This window comes from Echiichthys vipera (assembly GCF_963691815.1).
Source record: "Echiichthys vipera genome assembly, chromosome: 22".
In the NCBI taxonomy this organism is placed as follows: domain Eukaryota; kingdom Metazoa; phylum Chordata; class Actinopteri; order Perciformes; family Trachinidae; genus Echiichthys; species Echiichthys vipera.
This window is the reverse complement of record NC_139847.1, coordinates 9,904,444-9,916,911: the sequence shown is the minus strand read 5'-3', so window position 1 is coordinate 9,916,911 and position 12,468 is coordinate 9,904,444. Positions and strand designations below refer to the sequence as shown.

Below are 12,468 nucleotides of genomic sequence, written 5' to 3'. Positions count from 1 at the left end.
TTACATTTAAAGATTCCTGGATGAATCAACTATAATTTATCTCTGGAGCTCATGGGTGAGAGGTTTGCTGAGGGCCAAATTTGGTCTTAAAGCCTTGTTACATAATGTCGATCAGCCTTTTGAAAAAAGTATAAACTCTCTAGTAAAAAAAACAAAAGCTCACATACAACAATGCTTAGCTTTCCTTTGCTGGTAACATGCAACATTTGTAACATGTTGAAAAAATATGATTTTTGACAGACAACTTTGCAAAGCATCATCTACAGAGGATGAAATGACATCGCTGGACCTCAGACGAACCCAAGTCAAGGTCCAACACCAGCTATGACTCAACATTTCTTGTGGGCAGCAGAGAGGGGCTCGTCTTTGACATCCTGGCTGCCATTGTCTGCCTTCCCAACAGCCATAAATCCCTTTCTATTTCAGATCACATGCCAAAGGGGTCACGCAGCAAACCTTCCCCCTTCTGTTGCACACAACAAAGCTTAATCCCCCTCCAGCAGCCAACAGGTGGACCCTAAATTTGGGCTGTGCCACCTGAGTTAACAGTTAGGGGAAGTTTGGTGATGGAGTGACCGAGGGGGGGATTAGGGGGTGTGTTGTGGGAGGGTTGCACTTGGGCGGGAAAAGCACAGATCTGCCAAAGACCTAAGTGGAGAAACAGCTGCTCTAGATCTCTCAATCAAATGATTCAAGCCCGCCCCTTGCAGACACACCTCCACATCACACCACTCTCTCCTTGGAGCTTCGCCTGCCCTCACACGAACACTGGGAAAGAGAAGAACCCGACACCCCCTCATCCAAAGCCAGGGGCCCCGGTCATGTGTGCATGTGTGACTCTGACTATATGTAGAGAAACTTTACACCATCAGAACAGTGGCATAGAGCCTCACCAACATAGTTTAAGGGTTCATGTGAGTAACCGGGGGGCAGACAGAGATGACAGATTTCCAAAAAGTATCACATGAATTCATACAGAGAGAGCCAAGAACAATAATAGAACTACAAGTACTGACTGAGGAATTGGTTTAAACAAGCGTGCACGCACAACCTTGCTCCATGGAGTCAGTGTTTTCATCCAAAAGCATATGTTAAGCACCGTTTAACAATGCAAAATGTCACCTGTGTTTTTCCAATACTCGAGAAGCAAGTCGTTGTGTGTGTTTCACTGTTATCTGAAACAAAAAGTCACACCACACACAATGGGACTGCCCTCTATTACTCACCCAAAGTGATGTGGAAAAATAGCTCATGTAAATACTGTTCCTCCTTGAACTGTGTGTGTGTGTGTGTGTGTGTGTGTGTGTGTGTGTGTGTGTGTGTGTGTGTGTGTGTGTGTGGTGGGGTCAGCTGGTTCAAAATGTTACAGTTAAGTGGCGTGACGGATGGCAGGTGTCAGCGTTTGTCAGCTGATAATATTTGCACTGAACTGCACGCATGTTCAGTCGTTTGCCGGGAGAGAAACTATGACTTCATATGTTCAGAGACTTCCGACACAAACATCAGTGATTGTATTGTGTATAGACCATGTATGAACATTATGTGACACAATGCAGTGGAAAGGTGGGATAAACTGTACGAAACGACACTCAACACACCACCAAATTATATTTTTACAAAGTCCAAAAAGAGCAGTAGATGTGTATTCAGTTTGCTTAAGTTTTATTAGAATGACCGGAAAGATATCAAAACGGAGTGTCTTTATTACAATGTCTATTCAAAAGACAGTCATTTTAGTCAACAGCTAACCTGGCTCTGTCTCAGCCGTACAGATAAAAGATATGAGATATACAGTCTGTAGATATAACATATTAAGATTTCCATGTCTCTTTTTATTATAAAGCAGGTTGAGGTGCTGTATACATTTTGTGAAAGTATCAAAACACTCAATTCACAGAGAAATGCACACAGCCCGTATGCAGAAACTGTGTTTTTAAAGGAGCCATCAGGACTTCTGTACATTTGTGATGTCACAACTATACTACATAAAGGTATATAGAAAGCAGGCTCCCAGGAAGTACGCCATAGTACACAATGACATAGTGGCCAGAGGGTGTCCGTCACGATGTGATACCGTTGGGCCATAAACTACTTCTTCCCATTGACTCTTATAGCAAAAGAGTTGCCTGTAAATCCATGGATTTTTTTTTTTTTTAGCGTCACAACCCTGCAAAAAGACTCATGTTGCTATTAGAATTTGATCCATTTAGTCCAAAAACATGATGAAAGTCTGGAAGGGCCGCATGATTAAATAATTGAATCCCCATTGAAGTTAGGCAGAATTCTGTAGCGCGCCTAGTCTATGGCCCAAAAGAGCAGAAGTAGTGCCAATCATCCGAGTATGTTTAGACGCGGCAGTTTAACTTTTTGGCTTCATGGGCCACTGAGCAACTTTCACATGAATGAACGGGGCACCGCCGTCAACGCTGTCAGTTCTCTATATACATCATAGTTAGAAAGTGATGCTACAGTGCTGCTACAGTCATTCCAGGGCTACGATGAAGGTGCAGAAACGCCAAGACTGCAGACGCAGATGAACTGGAAACACTAACCAATCAGAGCAGACCGGTCTTTTTCAGGAGCGGGTCTTAAAGAGACAGGAGCTAAAACGGAGCGTTTCAGACAGAGGGTGAATACAGGTATATTCAGACGGACAGGATGAGAAAAATAATGTGTTTTTTGAACATTAAAGCATGTAAACATGTTCTATAAGAAAACAAAAAGTATGACCCTAAATAAACATGATATGGGATCTTTAATGCTAAGCTAGGCTAACTGGCAGTAGCTTCATATTTACCATACAAACATGAGAGTCTCTTATCTAACTCTCGACAAGAAAGCAAAGAAGTATTTTTCCCAAAATGACAAACTTTCTTTTATGTTAACACTGCAAAGCTACAAAAACAACAACTTGTACAACTTTGATTCTTACCAGTGTGCATGCAGTGAAGAGGGACTAGTGCAGAATAGTAGTCTGTAGTCGATAGTAGTCTACTCACACACACAAACACACACACAAACACACACACACACACACACACACACACACAAACAACCTCCTGTCTCATGACATGCACGCTACGAGAAAATATTTGATTACACATAACATTAAATTTGTTTAATATTCTGCTGCCACATTATGCAAATTCTCTTTTCCCTCTGTGCCGGGTCCTGTTCTGTTAGACCTCACTATTGTATCTACGTGCCCACTGCAGTCCCACTGGGATCAGGTTCACAGTGGACTCACAGGCATCCTCACCACATTCACTCAAAGGTCAAACAGCCGCCAGGCTCCAAAGTGACACCAATAACCGCTACGCACCCAGAGGTACATACGAGAGCCAACACAAAGTGCGCACTCTTTGGATGTGACTCGTGCCAGCGAAGGACAAGACGCCAGCAGCGTGGCACAAGTGGCCCGATGCAGTCGCAGACACCTGAGTGAGGTCGTGCTTGGAGTTTCTCTGCAGCTCTGGTCCCCGGGTGCAGAGGTTTAACTAATCAGCACAGGGGCATTTGAAGGGTGATGAGAGGCGATGTCATCCAGCCTGTAAGAGCAGATTATTAAATCATTAAACAGTGTTTAAAGGTGAAATTAACCGATTTAAACTACTTTTAGACCCATGTAACCATTCCTGACGTGTTAGGGGACACTGCTGACCTCTGACCTCCCTGGAGAGAGAAAGAAGCAGGGGCCCATTCACCCCTCAAAGATAGCTTTACAGGAACTTCCAGGTGTGTTACAACTAATGTCTGCGCATTGAGTTATGTAATACTTTAGAATATGTCATAGACCAAGGTTTACTAATGATTCTGATTATACGATTTCATTTTTAAAGAACCTTTTAAAACAAAGTTATAAAGTGCTTCACAGATGCACAAAATAGGAAACTTACATACACAGAAAGGACACATATACTGTATAAATTACATTAAACATATGCATTTGTATGTACAGTAGCCATATGTGTGTTTTTATTTTGAGTGTAGATTGTATGTGAATGTATGGTTTTTGACACTTCAAGGCACAACATTTGCATGTCAGTGGGATAGTATACCCCAGAGATACATAATAACCCAGTCAGCATAGGTGTCGGCTAAATGAAGCAACAATGTAGGGTTATTATATGGTAATCATGGATGGTAACTGTTACATGTATTTATTATATTCCATACGTCAGTGGTTCTCCAGCTTTGTACATGATGTACCACCTAAAATCAGGCTCTCTCAAGTACCACCACTATGACCAACGTTAAAGTACAGCAGCGTAGGCCGACACTATTCAGCTACAGACAGGAACGTTTATTCCGAATCAGAAGATCATTTATCTCTGACTGTCTTCCGCCACAGCCACACTGTATGAAGGGTTAGCATCAGAACTGACATATCAGTGTTTTCAAACCAATTATTTTCCTTTCACAGCTAGGGTTGCAAAGGGGCGGTAACTTATTGGTAAGTTGCTGGAAACTTTCCAGAAACAGAAATATGACAGGAAATGCTAAACTTATTTTTAATTCCATTTCAAGGATCCTAAAAGTTTTAGTATTTTCTTTGTTTTACATTACTTAATAATAAATGTTTCCCTTTTTATTGTGGAGAAGTACCACCAGTGGTAGTACCACAGTTTGGAACCAGTGCCATACCTCATGATGTTGTTATGTTGCCTTCAGGTGCTCAGGAGAAGCTTGTATTTTTTTTAAATGAAAAAATACGTAAAGACTTCGAATTATGTCACTATGTTATTTTTGGGAACAATAAAAGGCACTAAAGTTAAGTAAATTTAAAGTGCATCAACACATTGTTAAGTCTCAATCCAACCGCAACCAAGACTTAAACAATTCTACAAATAACCTTTGCAACTACCCTTTTGTTTTGTTCGGTCATTCTTGAATATTTAATTTCCTGAGAACCCTGAATGCACCGACAGCATTTCGCGATGTTGCGTTTAAGCGCGTCAGGAGAGCAGAGCGCTCTGATTGGACACTGAGCAGAGGTGAAACCACGCCCCTCCCCCTTCGTCTTTGTGGGATTCCCCGACAAAAGCGTGCTCCTCCAAATATTTTGACTTTTTCGCCTAATTTGCACGCCTCCTCGAGACAGTGTCCACTGACTTCTGTGGGACGGCGTATCTGGACCAAAAAAAGGTAGCGGTGTGGTCATACATGTCTCAATCTTTACAGCAAAAGCCACTTATGTGTCCGTTAAAGAAAGTTTTACGGCAGTTGGTCGGTCTGACTTCAGACGTAGTGCCAACGTAATGAGCTAGCAAACAAAACGAGCCGACCGCTATCACGCAGTCGATAGTCGTTAGCTTGTTAGCGTGTTTTAATGACTAAATAATTATCCATCGAGTTATTGTGCATGTGTGGACTCGGTGGCCGAATGAAGCCAGCTCCATTCAGTGTGTGTGTGTGGGCCTCCTACTCACGGAAAATGGACGGTAGCATTAGCTAATGTTAGCATGTTGCAGGGTTTCTCATGCGTGTTTGTTTGTTTGTTTTGGGAGGCGCCGAGTGTGGAGTCAGTTAACCGGGTTTCCATTGCAGACGTTTTATTACGGTTACACATACATGTTTCCAGGGATATCTGTGTTATTAAATGGACACTTACGCGGGCTAACATCAACGTTAGTCAGCAGTTCACAGAGCATGAGGCCTGACGTTAACCTGACTTAATCTAAAGTTCTTGAACCCGCATTTCCTGTCTGGCAACAACAACAAGGGCCTAAAGTTTGAGTGTTCATTCATTTTAAATACTTTAATAGTGTAACGTTTATCATCCAGTCCTCCCTTAGTCCCAAGAAAGGTTGGGAATGTATGGAGGACTAAACGTGACTTTAGTTTCATTAAATAATCAATAAACAAATTAATGCTTTACATTTATCTCTACATTTTGTTGCTCACCTACATGTCTGTATTTCTGTCCATATGCTAATGAGATTTGAGGTTTATTTACGCATCTACTTATTTATTCTCTTATTTCAGTATTTATTTATACATTTATTTATGCATTTATTTGTTGAGAATTAAGTCATGTTTAGTCCTCCAGCATTTTTTGCTTTGTCAACTTGCATATTTTAGTGTTCATTAATTTTAAATACTTTTAATAGTGTATCGTATATCATCCAGACCTCCCTTAGTCCCTTTTAGCTTTTGGTAAGGTTGTGATCGTATGGAGGACAAAATATGACTTAAGTCTCATCAATTCAATAAATAAATACAGTAATAAACTAATAAATAAATCAATTCTTTACATTTATTTCTACATTTTTTGCTCTCCCAAATTTCTGTATTTCTGTGCATATGCTAATGAGGTAGGAGGTTTACTCACGCATTTATTTAACTTTTCTTTTGTTTCTGCATTTATTTATGTTTGCATTTATCTATTTATTATTTTATGTATGCATTTATTTGTTGAGACTTATGTCACGTTTAGTCCTAGTCTTCTAAGTATTGTTATTATTATGTCCTTGTGTCTTTGATAAGCAAAGTGATGATGTTAAAGTGATTTCAAGGAGCGACAGGAAACTATTTCGATAATGACATTTATCAAACACTTTTTGGTTTCATCTTCTCACATCTCTTGAAATTGGACCGTTTGTTGGACAAAAAAAGATTTGAAAACATCACAAGGATCTTTTAATAATGGTCTTTTTTGTTTGTTTTCACAACTTTTCTGACCAAACAATTCATAGATGAATCCAAGAAGTAGAGAAATACATTGATAATAAAAATAGTTCTTAGCCATAGGTGATTGCCCTGGGAGAAGTCAAATGGGAGGGTTTGATAGAGAGATTACTTATCTCAGCAGTCTAACACCTGTTGGTCTCCACAGACTATTTGCTCTGCTGGATTTTCCTCAGCTGGGAACGGAGGAAAAATGAAAAGCGAAGAGCAAGACCTTGAGGAACTGCAGCTGAGCCAGGGCTCTTTTCTAAAGCTGTGGGACAGTGTGTAAGTTAATATTTGTAGTATATTCAGGTTTTAAAATGACATTACTCCAGAAAAGGAAATTAACCAGTTTGTTTATGTTTTTTTGCAGAACTCCTCCTTCAATCTCCTCAATTTCCACTGTGAAAGAGGAAACATGGGGGACCAACATGGATTTGTTGGTGAGCATGTCTAACCAAGCCTCTGTTGAAAACATGACTTTGCTTTAGGAGAGCTTTCTGCTAGATAGTTGTCAGTATACAATGGTAACTTGACTCTCAATCCCCCTCCTTTAGCAGCTCCTGAATGACCACGAGCTGGCTGAAGGGTTTGATGAAAAGCTGTTTGAGCTGCCCCCGCAGATGTCCACCCAAGATGGTGTTACTCCCCCGGCCTCCACCGTCCCAGTTACAACCGACTATCCAGGGGAATATGGCTTCAAGCTTCGATTTCAGAAGTCTGGCACGGCCAAGTCCGTTACTTCAACTGTAAGTAATCCATGGCCTCAGATCTCAGAATTTAAATATTCTTCTCTTATTTTTAAACTGCACTGTAAATGTGTCATAGGTCATTTCAAAGGGTATGGACCAGATTAACTTGAATTATATCTACTCTGATCAATCACAGATGACTTTTGTCAGCAGAGAAAAGCTATACTTACTGCTCATAGTGTATCATTTTATCTCGATTAAACATAATCTAAATGTTAGACCGCAAATGTTAAAGTTGGACAGGACTGGCAGCAGATTTCCCTGCAACTAAACATTGCACAGAGCAGACAAAAGAGGATTTTTACAGCTGCTCAGTATCGCCATCCACTTATTCTAATTAATTTGTTGAGCAAAAACTGTTTTAATTCACCAAATTAATTCCCAACTGAATTATTCAGATTTCTCAAATTTTGACTTTTGGAAATTGAAAGGTTTTACTTTAGTAAACTCATTCACTGGTCTCAAAGGTGTTTTCCACAAACAAAATTATAAGGGTTTTAAAACGATGACAAAGTTTTTGAATAAACCTTAATATTAAGATCCATTATCTTACCTTTGCGTCTTGTTGAAAATCCATTCTTTCGTATCTCCCACGATGGCATTCATGTGGAATCTTATTCATTGTGACGATTCGCTAAATTTGAAGTTCTACAGTCAGTCATTGCGTTTGAAGAGCCAATGGCAACTAATGTTTCCACGGTGACTCACCCAGCAGAGTACTGCGGTTGGCCAGTTTAGTTGAGGTTAGGGTGGTCAGCCCTGAAACTCCCGCCCCTTGCGACTTGTGCTCTGCTGCGAGGGAGAGGTGCTGCCTGGTAGTAAAGCACAGCTCTGACATGACGGGACATGTTCCTGCGCTGTCTTCCTCCAGCACAGAATGGGTTAAAAGCGGACCAAAGCAAGGTAAATATATAGTCTTTTTATTCAACATATGGCCATACTTATTTGGAGCACTTAAAAGGTAGTTATTTATTTATTTTAGAAAAGAAAAAGTTGAGCTTAATTTTATGGAACTATAAACTATAATACAGCGTTTGACTTTCAGTCTTTTAAGATAGTGTGCTCATTTTGTCTGAGCCAGATCTCAGACCACTGCTTGGCATTTGTCCTCACATGTACGCTTAGCCCTGTTGTTGACATTAACGTGCATGGGTTTTCTCCCTATGCTTTCTCTCAGTATTCAGAGCTCCTCAACAAGCTGTATTGCCAACTGGCAAAGACCAGCCCCGTTGAAGTGCTCGTGAGCAAGGAGCTTCCTCCAGGTACTGTCCTCAGGGCCACAGCGGTTTATAAGAAGACCGAACACGTGGCCGAAGTGGTCCGCCGATGCCCCCATCACCAGAATGAGGACGGTAAGGAAAATGTTTCAGTGAAGAATTGTTTTGTACATACAGTGGAAAAATGTTTGGCTCAAAGAATCTTATTATGGGCTTAATATATCTGCTTTAACCTTTTCTAACCTTTTTTCCCCCTCAGCCGCGGAGCATCGCAGCCATCTGATCCGAGTGGAGGGCAGCCAGAGAGCTCAGTATTTTGAAGATTTGCACACAAAGAGGCAGAGTGTGACTGTCCCGTACGAGCCCCCACAGGTACGACCGCCCACTCGATCTGTCTGAGGGGGAACTCTACTACAGCAGATATTTTTACCAATTCACATTTCCTAATATGTGACCTACAGGCTTTAATGTGAGTATATAAACAAACAACAGTGTCATAATTACAGATTTTAGCCAGAAAGTACGAAAATTGTGAAACCGTATCTGAATGTTTCCCAAAATAAAAATAAAAAAGTGCTATGACACCCAGAAGAGTCGACGAGGACTTTAGTAAAACGGGTAAGTTGCATTTCCCTCTTAATGCTCACTCTTTAACCAGCTGAACATTTTTGTTTCTTTTCCTGTTTCAGTTGGGTTCAGAGATAACAACCGTGCTCCTGAGTTTTATGTGCAACAGTTCCTGCATGGGGGGCATGAACCGTAGGCCCATCCTCACCATCCTGACCCTGGAGACTCCAGAGTAAGTCTTTCCTCTCTTTAAACAGGTGCGAGGGGGCCGGTGGTAGTGATTACGTATCTTCTAGGTATAAAGAAAAGGCGATTTGAACCGGGGTTTCCCTGTCTTGTGCATCATTTGATAGATGAGAGTATAGAAATTGCATACGCTGTAACATCTTGGCTACTACGGCACTACATAGACAAGCGTTCTGACCCATACTTTTGTACATCTCCTCTCTAGGGGACTTGTTTTGGGGCGGCAGTGTTTTGAGGTGCGTATCTGTGCGTGTCCGGGCAGGGACCGCAAAACAGAGGAGGAGAACAGCACCAAGACACAAAATGGAACAAAACACACTAAAAAACGCAGTAAGCTTTTGCGGCGTTACTTGATATTTCGGTTTCCGTCCCTGCTTCTCGTTCCCTTGCTCACCTCCCTTTTTTGTTTCTTCAGAGAGCGCCCCAGCTCCACCTCCGACTCCCAACATAACCGCCAAGAAGTCCAAGTCGGCCTCCAGCGCAGAGGAGGAGGACAAGGAGGTGTTTGTTCTGAATGTAAGTAAACGTGTGCTGTTATAAAGTCGGTCATTTTTTAGAGAGATGTTTCACTCCGATTGATTAATACCCCTTTGATCTCTCCGGCAGGTTCGAGGCCGTGAGCGGTACGAGATGCTGAAGAAAATAAACGATGGGCTGGAATTGCTGGACAAAGAAAGGTAAAGGCACCCCGAAAAACAAAATGACCTGAATCCCTTTCCGTGGGCTAAACTTTTAATTTAATCTTTGAAGAATCTCTCAACATGGCCCACACATTGGCTTTGCTCACAGAGTTTAAACTCACATTGTCATGAAGATGTCTATATCTGGATTTTTAGCCTCAACTCCACTGTCTCATAGTGATTGCCTGCCACTAGAGGACACTGTGTACAATGTTTAAGTTAAACCCACCCACTACAGGTCAGCTGAGGTTATTGTGTCATTAAGACTGTTAAAAATAGACCAAATCTATCACGTCTGCCTTAACTCCTGAGACCTGATTCATCCTGCTTTTCTCTCCACAGCAAAACCAAACCCAAGGCGCCTGTGAAACACAACTTTGCTGTGCCGGCCAGCGGAAAAAGACTCCTGCAAAGAGGAGAGAGGAGCGACAGCGACTAAGAAGCTTGTTGCCTTAATCATGAGAACAAACGTCCTTTCTTTCTTCCTCCAAAACATCAGGTTTATTTCAGGCTTTTTCCTCGTCATCGGACCGCAAATCACCTCCTGCCACAGTACGCCAGAACACTTTAACTGTACTGCCTGACCGTCTACTGTACTCCATACTCTGTACAGTGTTATGCTGTTTTATCCTTTTGCAAATGAATAAAGGTTGAATAGATAATGCAGAGGAGAGCAGTTCATACTGTAAGCAGGTCTGCCTCCTCCTCAATGCTGTCATTGCATGTAAAGGTCCTGTGAAATGGCTTTGAGACAGGATATGCGGGTGGGACTTAAAATTAGGATGGACTGTGTTAAATCAGTGTTAAACTGGGCAGGGATTTTTTTTTTTAGTTTTAATGATTTTTAAGTATCATTAATACGAGTCACTGCCATTGACATTACTGTATTACTCTCCTGTCGGGTGTTTGTCAGCCCAAATGTTTGAGTTCAGGTGTGATTAGATGTCCTATCAGACATAAAGTTAGAAACACAGGAACAAATATAAGGCCAGATTAAAATTGCACGTGCTTGGCTGCACGCCACTTCATCTCGTCAGTGTAGCGGGGTTTCTTTTTATACTCCTTTTGATGTTTTTTTCACCACAAAGAGCTGTAAATGCATTTTATCTGTTTATTTCCAAGGGTCTGGTTGTTGACGTCAGCTGTGCCGCCTCCTACCGGTGGTGATTCTGCTCGCAGAGACCTTGTCTGCATTTTTGTGAAGATAAACAGTAGATTTGGTCGATGAGGGGCTGGCTGGATCACCCCAAACCTTTTTAGTTTTTGTACCTTTTTTAATGTACACCACCCATTTTTACATAAAATAACAGGAACATTGGATTGCAAGTGAACACGTAGGGACACAATGTAACAAGAAAATCATCTTTTAAAGGAATGATGAATTGTAACGTCATTCTTAAGGTATTGATAAAACTACTGCCTGTCTAAACTGATAGAATGTGATTTGAGCTCATGGTTCCATCTTTTGAGTATCGCCAACAAATCATGTCATTTGCCTTTCCAATCACTGTCAATTTAACCACTCCCTGTTTTTACACTGCCGTAATGGTATACCTAAAGGCATTTTAAAAATTTGTTTCTGTATCTTTATAGATTATTTTGGGAATTTAGTTTTGTATAAGTGTAATCTTTCTATATTTTTTATTGTCATTCTTTTCCATGTCTTTTTGTACTAATTTGCATTTTGTAACAAAGCTGTCAGCCAAAATAAATGCATTAACATAAAACTTGTTTCTTTCTATGGACCTTTTCAAAGATGTAATGTTGCCTGTGTATTCATTTGTTTAATTCATTAGATCATCCACCTTTTTTCATATGAGTACTTTGCATGTTTGGAGGATGGATGCAAAATTGTGTTGAATGGAGTCTTGTGCTCCAGTCAAATATGCTTTTTATTACCTTTTGAACTTCCATGTTCCTGGAACAGGTTTGCTTTTGTGTGATGTTAACGTCTCTCACACAGAGATAGTTTCCCTCAGTTCACAGGCTGCGTCAGTAGTCAGGGTGAGTAGTGAGACACGTACAACTCCATTTATTTAGTTTAAATGTATTTGCTTTTGCCTCCTGCATTTGCTTACATTTTTATTTTACAGTAGCTTTCCTCCGACATTTCACCAAGCTGCCCTTAATAGGACCCGCATGCAACCATCATGAGAAAGTTGCCTCTCAAGGATAAAGTCTGTTTCTTAATTTCTTGGGGTGAGTATTGTTAACTCAGTGCTTTTCATCTGTTAAGTTTGTGCAGATTTTTTAAAGCTGCAGCCAATGATTATCATTTTCGATTAGCTTAATTCAAATGTGAATTTGTCGAATACTGTTTGTGAACACATGTTTCTA

General features: G+C 40.9%; 1 protein-coding gene across 2 annotated transcripts; it reads left to right on the top strand.

Moving 5' to 3' along the window:
* The first annotated feature begins 5,014 nt into the window (after positions 1 to 5,014).
* tp53 (tumor protein p53) lies at positions 5,015 to 11,852 on the top strand. Of its 2 annotated transcripts, none has more exons than XM_083937482.1 (11): positions 5,015 to 5,145; positions 6,836 to 6,954; positions 7,043 to 7,112; positions 7,230 to 7,418; positions 8,599 to 8,773; positions 8,898 to 9,010; positions 9,328 to 9,437; positions 9,657 to 9,781; positions 9,867 to 9,967; positions 10,058 to 10,128; positions 10,474 to 11,852. In XM_083937482.1, exons 2-11 carry the CDS (start codon positions 6,881 to 6,883, stop codon positions 10,568 to 10,570), a joined length of 1,125 nt encoding a protein of 374 aa, XP_083793608.1. In that variant the 5' UTR covers positions 5,015 to 5,145; positions 6,836 to 6,880; the 3' UTR covers positions 10,571 to 11,852. The 2 variants fall into 2 exon arrangements, with proteins under 2 accessions (XP_083793608.1, XP_083793607.1); XM_083937481.1 differs by having other exon boundaries at positions 7,227 to 7,418.
* The last annotated feature ends 616 nt before the right edge of the window (positions 11,853 to 12,468 follow it).